Genomic DNA, 13,123 nt, shown 5'->3' with positions numbered 1-13,123 from the left:
TTGTTAACGAAATACTATGGCCAGCATTTTTACTTGAGAATTTCAAGGATCACGTACTATCGTCTCAAATCAGAAAATAGCAAAATGGAAAAAGAGGCAGACCGAAAAGAAATGAGAGCAACATTTTTCGAACCACGCAGAATGTGGGGTAAAAACAAAATGAAGCAACCTGTACTGTAGATGAAATTTTTCTGGTGCGGCACAAGTCTTAGGATGCATTCAGTGGGGAAGATGGGGAAAGAGGGACACGAGGCAAGGTGACAACATGTGCACATGTGCCTTGCTCCAGTGTCTTACTGTGGAAACTTGGTCACGTCCTCTTTCTCTCATTCAGTATACATTGAGACCCTGGCTCATCCGAATATAAAGACACTAATTCCTCCGTGATTTCCTTATTTGCCATAGCTGCAATATTTTTCTTTATTCAAACTTTCTATCTAAAAGGCACAACATGTAACGTGATTACCTTGTTACTTGAATATACTGAGGCTGTAGTTCTCTGGTGGTAGAGACTTAAAATGTCTTTGGTGCGAAAGCCACAACATTCCAAGAGAGTTTTCCCATTGCATAGATCTGTTTTTTCTTATAATTTAACACCAGAGCCTTTAAGCAGTGGTTCTGGGAATGGAAGAAAAGCCAGTTCTCTCTACTTTGTTCATACCACTGACACAATCAAATAACATCATGAAATCATTTTGGACTTTTGAGATTGTTTAACACTTATTCTCTCTCTCTCTCTCTCTCTCTCTCTCTCTCTCTCTCTCTCTCTCTCTCTCACACACACACACACACACACACACACACACACACACACACACACACACACTAAACCATTCTCTCTTTCTCCAGAATATTTGATGAGCCATTTTGCTGCCAGCAGCACTGGCCTCCAGCAGTAAAGCTGATCCCACCTTTCTCCAAGTGTTCATGCTGAGAGATGAGCAAAGGCAGGTACCAAAAAACAAGGCATGGTGCCCCGTAGTAAACCTGCTTACACCCAGCATGGGTGGGAACGTCGTGGATCCTGGTCAATCGAACATTTCATTTAATAGAGAGCCACATCATTTGGGGCTACCTGTTCTTTTTAAATAAAATGCATTTGATTAAAACTCTAATAAACATGGTTTTCTCTTTCCTGGATGATTCAGAGGGTCTTCAAGTCCTCACTGCCTCTGAATCATCTGGGAACATCCGCCGTCTTTGTAGTGGAGAGCACCAGCAGACTGGTTAATGCCGGCATCTGCTGAGGTTTCACAGAAGGAACAAATGGATTGTTATGCTTTTATTATAATCCGGTGGGCGGTTAGGTATGATTTTTACTAGTCAGCAGCATTTCAAACACATTGAAATTCTCATGTGTGGAAAATTAGAAATGTTAACATTTTGCCTTCAACTCAAGCATATAAAGCAGAGGCTGTTGTGCTAGCATTTGACGGTATTAAGGATGCTGTGTACTCGTCTGTGTTTTGGAGTAAATTCTACTGATGGTGAAATTAGCACTCACATACGTTGCTGGTGTTACATACCTTTCTGGATGGCAGTTTGTCAATGTGCATCAAAAGTCTCTAAAGTGAGCCTACTCTTAAATTCAGAAATTCTTACTTCTGAAAATTTTTGCTGGCTGAATAATTGAACAAGTGGTAAAAGTATATCTATAATGATGTCCTTGCAGCATTGTTTATAAGAACATAAAAGTTGGAAAAATCTCTTAACTGTCCATCAGTAGAAAACTGGTTAAACAGATTATATAAGTACATCCATATAATAACTGTGTACATCTATATATAGAATACTGTGTTGCCGTTGAAATTGTATTTTGTTAATAGGTTAAAAAGTAGTTATAAATAAGGTAAACTAAAGAAACTTTATAAAATTATGTGTGTGTGTGTATATGTGTGTGTGTGTGTGCGCACACACACATATAATACACACACATATATAACATAAACCCACTTTGTTACAAAAGTATCTGTGATACATAGGAAAATGTCTGGTAGAATACATCAAATATTAATCATGTTTATTACTGAGTGTTGCGATTAGGGAGTTAATTTTTACTTTATCTTTTATATGTTTTGTATTGTCTGGTTTAAGAAAATAATAGGTGTATATTACTTTTAGGATCAGAAAAAAATAAGCAATGAAGTTTTTCGATTTTGAAAGAAAATAAATAAATAAACCTGCGGTAGCAGTGCGGAGAGTAGTTTGCTGTGTAACAGATTGAAAGCTAAGAAGCGACCAGGCTTTGCACGCTGAGGGCTGATGAAGGAAGTCTCACATTTGAAGAATTTCCAGATAGTATCAAGTCACTTGGCAAGAACCCAATTTCACTTATAAAGTCAATTGGTATGTTAATGAGCCAGCAACTGGGCATGTTCAAAACTCATGAAGCCATTTTGGCTCCTTTTTGTTCTCAACTTGGAAAACAATTTTAATATGTTTATGTATCAGTAGTAATAACAGATCTTTAAAAATCTAGTTCTGGTAACTGCGTAACCTAGGCACGGGCTACCAATGGCGAGTGAGCAGCTGTAAATTTTAAGCTGCACCAAGCGAGAAGAGTTAAGAGAGACTGTGGAGGTGACCTGGTTGTTCGGGTTACTCCTCCGACGAGAAATCAAAAAAGAAGAAAGGTGGAGTGTGACCTGGACGTGATGGCAAATTGGGTTTGTGTCAGGGTCAAAAGCCACCAACATCCAGCCACCAAGCACATTGGGAGAGAGAGAGTAACATCTCGAATTGTTCAAATATAGTGGGGAATTAAGGGCTAAAAATGAGGTTCTGCAGAGGAGGGGAGGCGTTTTGTTTGGAGCATAGAGTGTCCCGGATGGAGCTTTTATGCCTCTTGCTTGTCTTGGAAAAGGAAGGTCCCAGTAATAGCCAAGCTCTCCTGGCTGCTCCGGAGACCTAGAAGAACGTATTGAGACTTTGTGTTTGATTAGCTTGGGAAGCAGTCATTCAGGACCCTGCTGTGGTTAAAGCTGTCTACAGAGAAATAAGCCAAAGGAGGATCAGGCCAAGAATCTGAAGATTAAAGCCAAACCACTGGGAAGGTCTTTCAACTGTAGACTGCAGACTACAATGTGATTGAATTAGAAGGGGACATTCGAATCATGTCATGCTGTCGCCTCAAGTTCAACAAGTCTAAAATTGAACTCATCTTGCCTCACGAAGCAGTTCCTCAACCGCACTTTTCTAAAACGAGAGAAATATCACACCGAACGGTGCCTTACCATGACATATCATTTGATTGTCACGCGCTTACACACAAGGAAATGTAACTCAGGTTAATAATCGAAGGGCCGCGAGCTAGGTTTTCCAAGTGCTAACTCCATCACACTGCCCTTCTTGCCACATTTGCTGGAATAAACCAGTCAATGACATTTTCTTCATATTGTCACTTGGGTATTGCCCATTAGCAGAGTTTAGTAAGTGTGAAGTCAGATTTTCCAAAGTAGCAAAGAGTAAATCAACCAACTTTAGAAATTGTTCATCCTGGTTTTTATAAGACACCTAGGTGAAAAAACATTCATAGTATTTGTATGATCGAAGTCAAAAGACAGAAACAGATGAAGTACAGTACTACTCTAAGTGTAGAAACGCCTGGCGTGTAAATCTAACGTGAGCAAACCAATATCACTCGCATTAGGTTCACATTGTTGGTGTAAATTGTATGGTTCTGCTGTTTTATTTTCTTTCATTTGTAAATTATTTTACTTTTGGTGTCATAGAAGAATTATAAACACGAAATGTTTACATATCTGAATCTCTATCTGTAGATACGTAAGTAACATAAAAACACTAACTCTCTAATGTAATAAGCAGCCTGCTGCACAACGCAGCTCCGTCCCAGCCTGTGGACCCATCAGGCCAGTTTGTCCTGGGGCCAGCCAGCACGACCCATGCCTTCCTGAAAGTCTATCTCAATTCACAATACTCCTTCAAAAGTCATCAATGCAGGTCATTAACCATTCAGGTCATTGCCTCTTGAGTTTGGGCATCTGTAGTTCCCCAGGTCTGTTCTTTATTTGGGAGTAAATATTAAGGGAAATGTATCTAACATAGCGATATTGATTGTATAATTTCTCTAAATAGGCATTTGCTTCAGCTGAAACTATGAAAGCTAAAGAACACGTATGCGTTGAAGCCCTCTGTGCCTCTTCTACCTGCCTTAGCCCTTAGGTTTCTATCTAAATATACACCCGTGGGTTGCCATGCAGGTCGGATACAAAAGAGGGGGCCTTAAAGGCAGCTGCACTGGCTTTGAAGCCTACCAGTTGTCAAAAAAACTTCTCTCTCCTGTGAAAAGGAACTAAAAGGAAAAAAATAAAATCCAAGCAAAGAAGGTATCCTGCTCTCAATTTTAGTTAGCGATTTGGGTTTTATTAATACCTAACTTGATTCTTGTCTGACCTTGGTGACAATGTCCACACGAATAATTCACACAACATGCCGAACCTTTTTAATAAGCCTTCTGATTCTTTTTAGTTCCATGCTTTGGATTTCTGCTTCTAAATCTTACATTCTAATCAACAACTTAGTCAAGAAATCTAAATATGCTAACACGCGGTCTCTTAAGGCAACCTGCTTTTGCGCAGATTTTTTTGAGTTTAAGTTGTTTATTTGATTATTGCAAATTATCCTTTGTTGGATGTGTGCTTTTCAGATACTTAAAAGTGTGAACACTAGTCAGATGGGGGCTCTAAACTTAAGGACTTGTACAACCCTGTGGTTCATTCAGTAAGTGGTCAAGTTAGAAGAGGAGTCAGGGCTGATCCTGCCGAGAGGCTGGTGAGGATGACTGGCAGCTGGTACACTCAAGAGGATGCTTCTGTGTTGTTGCAGAATCGCCTACCAGAGAAATGACGACGATGAGGAAGAGGCCGCCCGGGAACGGCGCCGCCGAGCCCGACAGGAAAGGCTGCGGCAGAAGCAAGAGGAAGAATCTTTTGGGCAGGTGACTGACCAGGTGGAGGTTAACGCCCAGAACAGGTACTATTTTCTTTGGAATGGAAAATTTCTAAGTTCCTATGTTAACCTGTCTCATGAATGGAATGCATTGGGCAAAGCATTCTCTTCTCAGCTCAACGCGGCTCTTCTTCCGTCTATCTAACTCGTGTAATTATTTTATACCCATTTTAAGCAACTCATCAGATTGGACAGCCAGACCGGTTTAGACATTAGGGCACCACTCCTCCTTTCTCTCCCCTCCCCAAAACTCACCCCAACTGAAGAATTGTATTTTATAACCTAGTAATTTTTTTTAAATTTATTAAGTATAGTAGGTTATATTTTTAAATAAGGCGAACTATTTACATTCATTCTTCAGGCTATTGCTATCAGTTTGGAGCTGAAGAGTTATTAGTTTAATAGGCCTCGTGCCTACCAATAGCAAATGATACCTGAATTTGAAAGTCAGGCATGAATTGCAAATGTCTGATTTTTCCTGATATATAGACTGGATCATATTCTCTGATCAGCAGGTGCAGAATCCTGTTTAATTTAATGTAACTATTCAAATAAGCTTATGAGTTTACAAATACATTTTTTTTTACACAAGCCCTGGTCGAAATCAGGGAAGTCTATTAAGAGAGACCACTTAATAGTTTCAACTTTTTCAAAAAGAGCTTTTATAAGTTCACGCATGTAAGTTCACACAGTCCATTATGCTAATGGTTAGTATGTGTCACTTATATGCCTTAAGGTGTAGAAAAGATGAGGATATTTGGGGAAAGTGGAGAAAAAAATTAATTTTAATGTACAACCATGACTTGATTAAATATAATGAAATCACCACGAAAGATCTTGTGAGTGGTTTTGGTTTTAGTTTGTTTTTTATTTTGTGTGTGTTGAGAGGACATTGTTGATAGTTCCTTTAATTTAATCTATTAGAAAATTCTGAAGGAAAAGAGTTCTGGTCTTTTTAGCCCAAATTTGAGTGGGTACACAGAAGGTTTCTGAAAGCAGTCTTGAAAATGATGGCAGACAGGATGAATTCAATTAAAAAAAGCTTATTGGCTAAGTGGATAAATAGAGACCTTGTCACTTGGTAATTAGATTACCAGTTAGGGAAGAGCATAGCAAAGGAGATATATATGTTCTCCGGGGTTCACTGCTTGGCTTTGAATCCCAGCCCAGCCTTTCGCTAAGCATATTTCTTCACTTAAATGGAAACAAAAATTATACCTTTCTCTTAGGAATGTTGTTAAATTTAAATGAGACAATAAACATGTAAAACGCACAGTGCCTTGCCCATAGTAAGCACCTAATTTTAACAATCATTGGGAAGATGGTATCAGAGTTTTACAGAGGAGAGCTGTATAGTCTCACTGCCTTTTCCCCCTTGAGCTTAAAAATAGCATTTTGAGGCCTTTCCTGAATCTGGTTATCAGTGAGTGATCAGCAACGGCTAAAGAAGTTACTCGTGGTCTATAGTTTTCTTACTTTTAAAATCTTGCTCCTATTGTGTTTCTCTTCTTTTCTCATATTTTATTATTAGTAGTTTTATTTCATGCTGTTAATGGAACATGAAGTTCTTTTTTTTTTTTTCACTAAAGCATATTAAGATTTGAGACCATGTGATTTACCTCTGAAATATAAACAACCTTACTGGTACTTAACTTCTGCTGATGATTGCTGTAAGATTTATAAACAGGCAAAGAAAGTTTCAATAGTCTGTTGGTTTCTTAACTCAAGAGTACTTTCATCTGGCTAGCGCCTTAGAATTTGGGATACCTTTTAAAAATTATTTGAATTAAGTTCCAAAGATCCAAATGCCTATATATAGAGACATTCCCCTTAAATTCTAAACTATTTGTATTTTCAGAGAAATTTAATCCTTTTATGTCTAATTCATAGAGACAGTGTCCTGTAGCAGCCTTTAAGGCCAAGAAAGTTTAAAATCTAGCCTTTACTCTGCCATTTCTTGTCGTTAAATGTGAAACGTGTTTTTCCAAAATTAAGTGAACTTGAACTTCAAAAGGGCCAAGTTCGGTATGAACCATGAAATTTGATGGAGTTTCTAAACATTGCAAAACATAATCTTCCAACTCTGGCCACAGTTCCTGGTATCACATGACCGGTTGTTTCTTGCCAGTGGAGACCAACACCGCTGGCTCGGGCAGTGTACAGCATCCTGCAATAGGGAATGAGGTGATGAACATGGTACAGTTTGGATTTTAGAGATTTTCCTTTTCTTTTTAAATAAACATCAAATTTAACTGTTCTTCCCCTACTATAGAAAGGGCAAAAGATCCTTTTATTCATGGAAATTTTGACAAAGAGTGTAGATGGCGTATATATTAGTTAGGGTAATTTGGGCTGCTATAACAATGAGCCCTCAAATTTTAGTAGTTTAATGCAATAACACATACCCGTCAGTCCCAGTATGGTTATCTGTGACTAGTAGGTAGAACCGATCACCTACTTTCTTTCCTCTTGTGACTCTGTCATTTCTTAATGCTTTGGGGTCCTCTGATCCAGCCAGCAGACAGAGAGAGAGAGAGGATAGAGAATGTACCTCTGCTTCTTAATTGTCTTGGTCTAGACACATCAATTCCACTTACATCCAATTGGGAATTATTGGTCACATGGCTCCACCTACATGCAAAGAAGAGGAGAGGGTAGAAAATACAATCCTTGACTGGCAGTCACTTCCTGTGACTACAGGGGGAAGAACATGAATGGCAGTAGACAGTTACATGTCTATATCACGGCGGTCATCTGTGTAAGTATAGCATATCCACCCTATAATATACACCCCCTTCCTCACAAAGAACTTCATGTCCCACAAATCCACTTCAAGCATTCTTGATGACTTGGTGACCTGTGAAAATACTAGACGATGCTAGAGAAATTTATTCATTATGTCAGTTTGGTCCTTGTCTTAGACTGAGTTTTTTAAGAAGCAGATCCTGAAACACAAATTTTAACACATGTAGTTTATTTGTAAAATGATCCCAGTGGTGTGGCAGAGTGAGACAGGAAGGGGAAAGAAACCAAATAAAGATTTCATTACCAAGCAGGTGACCACTGTGGGGATCTGGAGCTTAACTCCACTGGGGACGCTAAGATCCAGGGTGGTATGGGCGCCTCAGAGTTATCCAACTCAAAAGGTAGGGGAAGCGGAGATATTTATACATTAATGCTCATCAGTTTTTGTTTTGAGGGCTGCTCCCAGAGAGCGTTAATACTCACAGCACTGTGGGCATGTAGAGTAGACTCCTGTGGCCAGAGAATGATCAAGGTCAAAGATTTGCATAGCTGTCATGTAAAAGCCAGGCAGGCCCTTAGTACTATGCTAAGGCGGAGGGGATATACATGGGCGTGGTACTGCCAGCCTCCGCTATAGTCCCCGTACGGATCAGGCTACGTGACTCCAACTGACAGGTTAATCAGCACGCTGCCTTTGGCGTTGTCGTTTCTGTCGTACAGTGTGCCTGACGAGGTCAAGACAACCACGGCGAACACTCAGATGGAGGGCGACGACGAGGCCGCGTTCCTGGAGCGCCTGGCTCGGCGGGAGGAGAGACGCCAAAAACGCCTCCAGGAAGCTCTGGAGCGGCAGAAGGAGTTCGACCCCACAATAACGGATGCAAGTTTGTCGCTACCAAGCGGAAGAACGCAAAACGACACAGAAGAAAACGAACATGCAGAGAAGGAAGAAATAAGTGAAAGTCGCCAAGAAAGATACGAGATAGAGGAAACAGAAATAGTCACGAAGTCCTCCTACCAGAAGAACGACTGGAGGGTTGCTGAAGAGAACAAGAAAGACGAAAAAGAAAAGGAGGGAGAAGAAGAAGAGAAGCCAAAGCCAGGGAGCATCAAGGAAAATCAGGTAGAGGTGGTGGTAGAAGAAAAAACAACAGGACCCCAAGAGGAAACCATGGGCGTGGCATTGAAAAATGGGCAGATGGGTGCGGACAGGCCTAACGCAGAGGAGAGGGAGCAAGGTTCAGAGGAGATGATCAGTGATGAAAAGATGGAGGAAGAAAGGGAAAGGACGGAGGCAGAGAGGATCAGGTTGGAAGCAGAAGAAAGAGAAAGAATTAAAGCTGAGCAAGACCAAAAGATAGCGGAGGAGAAAGCACGACTTGAAGCTGAAGAAAAAGCAGCAGAGAGAGAGAGAGAAAGACGAGAGAGAGAAAGAAGGGAGGCCGAAGAGAGGGAAAGGGTGAAGGAGAGAGAGAGAGAGAAAGAAGGGAGGCCGAAGAGAGGGAAAGGGTGAAGGAGAGAGAGAGAAGAGCCGCAGAGGAGAGGCGGGCAAAGGCGGAGGAGGAAGAGAAAGATCAGCTAGAAGAGCAAAAACGTGCAAAGCAGCTAGAAGAGAAGAGTGAGGTGCCCGAGAAAAAGATAAAAGGGGAAGAGGTAGAAGGAAAAATAGAAAGGAAATGGGTCCATGAAAAGAAAGGACAAGAAGATAAACGTCAGACAGCTGTCCAAAAAAAACAGGTACGGTAAACATTTTGCACCAAATGTGTGATGCCTGTGACTTGTGAGAAATGTAATGCACAATCCGATCTGGGACTGCGGCCGCATTCCCACAATCCCACGTGCTTGGTCATTTGACACGCTGTTCATTTGTTCAGGCCATAGCAATAGACGAGCATGAAGCAGTCGATTGATGGCTAAATATTCAGTCAACCAAATTTACTGGGACAACCAGAGAGAAATGAATTGCTCTGGCCTTGCTTGTTATGAACACCAGAAAAATGACTTAAGCCAGAGATGATAAATGAGGTGGTGTTGTGTTGACCTGCGATTCTACACCTGCATCTAAACTCATTCCTTTTAACGCCTTCTCTCTATCCAAAGGCCTACATGAGGCAAGAGGATTTTAACTCCTCGCCTGACCCATGGGTTTGGCATTTAATGAAAAATTATAAACATTGGGGCGGGAAACTGACAAAGAAGAATCGTGGTCAGAAATAGCATTTTAAGAAGGCAACAATAAACTCCTCCAAATTAACTGGCAATAAAGGAGGGAAAGAAGCCAATTTGGACCTTTTATTGAAAATGTCAGAACCATGATTTGCCATCATGTAGACCTGAGCTTAATGTAGACTTGCAGAAAGCCATTCATCTGGGGAGGCATCGGTTTATAATTGACTGGTAATTAAGAGCATACAGTTCGCTTCTTTTACCATCTGGATGACACAAACAAATTCATGTAGCTTGAAGAAGGATGGAAATGGTGGGGGCGGGGAATATTTGTAAGCTCTGGGTTTTTTCTGTCTGCAAGGCTGCATTCAAAAGCACTGTACTTCACCACCTGCTTGCATGTTCACCTTCCATGCAAGTCCACCTTATTTACTCTATCAGTAAGTCTGCAATGCACTGAAGTTGTCTTTCACTCCTGCTTTTTACAAGGGGCTCATGATCAGGGAAGCAAATGCACCAAGCCACACACGAGGTTTGTAAACACGCACAAGAAAGCACCCGGTCACGCGAGATTTCAGGGAGCATGATGGCAGGCACATAAGAAAAAATTGGGGTGGGAAGAAAATATGCCAGGCCGCTGTCTACCACCACTGGCACAGGGGGACACTTGAGCACTGAGACAGCAAAAGAGAAGTCATCTCACACCACACGTCAAGTGACCTGAGCACCCTCTCACTCTAGAAAGAGCTGGAAAGGTCTTCTTTTAAGTAAGTGACCTTCCCATTCTTGAAAATAAAAAGGAAGAAGAAAAGGGGGCTAAAGTGCAACCTAAGAGAGAAAAATCCCAAGAAGACAAGCCTACGTTCAAAAAAGAAGAGGTAAATATTATTGAGAAATAACCTAATCATAAAGCAACAACGAGCAGTGTTCCATGACACTTCAGATCTGATGATCTCAAAATTGTAACCTCTAATCCAGTGTTTTTCAAGCCATGACTCATGATTCATTGAATGGTGAAATCAACTTAGAGCATCTCAAAATTAGTTAAATGTGTCAATCAGCATTTTAAAAAAAATAGAATAGATAAAATGTTAGAGGCATTGCAGGCAGTAAGTATTGTATTGTGATACAAATTGTCTTTCTTAATGTGGATCACAGCCAAAAAGCTTGAAAAACACTCCTCCGATCAATCTTTCCCGCTTTCTACTCTTCTAATTGCTATTTTTTTTTCCCTTGAGCCATCCTACTTTCATTTCTATCATGAACTTTTCCCAACTGCCCTTGATTAATGATTTAACTTCTCAAAGGAAAAACACCCCCACACATCTCAGTAGAAAATTTGATGAACTGAAGACGATATTTGGTTTTCAAAAGAAAAATTTGGCAAAATGTTCTGCATTGCATTTCCGAGGCACACACAGGAGCTGGTGCCAGGGTGTTTGACCAGAGGTAAGTAAACAAATAAGTGGACCAGTGGCTACAGCAGAGAGAATGTCATGATCTGACAGAATCAAAACGCCACATCAGAAAGCCTGACTTTGATTAACTATTGTGCTTACGTTAGCCACAAGTAATCTTAGAAACTGCGACAATATCTAGTAAGTTCAAAGTACTCGAACACGGTGAAACTAAATTATCAAAGTAAGAACACTTGAATTATTTTGTCCGTGGGACTGACATAGCTATTCGAACGGGCTCTTGCTACATTTTTCTGCCCATTGCGACATATATTAAGAAACAGAAAAATCCATAATTAGACAATTGATAACCAGATTCAATAGGAAGATGGTTACTTGCTTAAATGCTTTTTCATGAGATTCACATAAAAAGTAAAATCTCTAGTTCGTGATATATTTATTTTGTTTAAGATAAATGTTCCTCCTTGCTTCTCATAGAACTTGGGAGTGAAAATTGAATGCGAACCCTGCCCATTTAAAGGAAGGAGAAAGTGTAAATGCTAATAACCGAAAAACTTGAATTTGGCTCAAATGAGGCAGTTGAGGAAATGATTTAACACGTTGGGAGACACTGTTCTCATTTAGTTACCAAAGAACGCTACAAATTCATCTACAAAAAATGAAAGTTACCCTGGAACTAAATTCAAACAGAAATGTATTAAATGGACTCCTCTGAAGTTAGTGTTTCGTGATGAATACCTTTAACTACAGAAAAGAGAGGGCATGAAATCGTAACTCAGTGATTAAGTTTATATGGGGGAAGGGAAGCTGAAAAAGCACTGTTTGGGGTCCATATTTAAAATTTAATTCCGTTCACTAAGGTGTGATTTGTTTTTAATGACCAAATCATCTGTGTCTGTGTATTGTGCCCATGAGCTGGAAAGAGCTCACCAGCCATCATCCAAATCACCCTTTTTCCTCTTTTCAGACAAGGCCCCAGTTCAACCATGCCCATGGTGTAATTTCAGACCTTCCTCTTGCCCTTTTTGCCCTAAAGCACATTCCAATGTCCCAAAACTCCTGGCCTCTTTTTTTCACACAAGGCCAGATCAGCTCCTCAACGCAGGCTTAAAAAAAAAATCTCATTCCTGTTTTACATTGTGTACATAAATTACTAGTTGAATGACTAAGTTGTCCCTTCTCCAATTAGTTGTGTGGTTGCTTTATGCAGACAAGTTTAAATCGAATTTTACATGATTTAGCCATTTTAAACACTCCTTTTTCCCCTTTTTGTTAAAAAGCCTTTTCTTTCAAGGAGCTACACAAGATCAGTCAACCACAAGTAAACATAAACATCACATAAGCCCTCTTAGAAAAAACCTTTCCAGAAGTCGCCCCAATACCTTACAAAACACCTTCTTTCTCCCACTGCAGTTTAACTCTGTGGCAATGGATCGCAGATGATCACCAGCCCCGAAACTTTTCTTTTTCTCCTCTCTCGCTATAAAATGCTTCTTTTTAGTTCTTCACCCTGGAGGAATTCTTTTCCCCCAGCCTCAAACAGAAAAACAGTTTCCAGCAGAGTTGTTCATATAATATTGAAACGGACATTCATGCATCTACTCCAAAGCTGCCCAATGCTGGTGTTCATGCAAATCACCTGGAAGCTTATGAAATGCAGGATCTGACTCGGTGTCTCCGAGGTGGAGTCTGAGCTTCCTGGTGAGGTCCGTGGTATCCGTGGACCAAACTTTCAGTAGCATGGACATTCATTAGATAGGCACTGGACCCACGAAAGGAATTCGGTCTTCTGAGTCTAACAAAAGTGCATTACACCTAATCTGAAA

General features: G+C 40.4%; 1 protein-coding gene across 1 annotated transcript in view; it reads left to right on the top strand.

Annotated features, from left to right (window-relative positions):
- Nucleotides 1–13,123, top strand: part of CALD1 (caldesmon 1) — a 171,416-nt gene that overhangs the window by 130,088 nt on the left and 28,205 nt on the right. The window contains 4 exon segments of the mRNA XM_039860609.1: nt 4,846–4,992; nt 8,434–9,179; nt 9,182–9,450; nt 10,680–10,757. Coding sequence (XP_039716543.1) covers nt 4,846–4,992; nt 8,434–9,179; nt 9,182–9,450; nt 10,680–10,757 — 1,240 coding nt within the window.

The sequence above is a fragment of the Pteropus medius genome, unplaced genomic scaffold (assembly GCF_902729225.1).
Source record: "Pteropus medius unplaced genomic scaffold, Ma_sr-lr_union100, whole genome shotgun sequence".
In the NCBI taxonomy this organism is placed as follows: domain Eukaryota; kingdom Metazoa; phylum Chordata; class Mammalia; order Chiroptera; family Pteropodidae; genus Pteropus; species Pteropus medius.
This window is presented reverse-complemented; position numbering and strand designations above follow the sequence as displayed.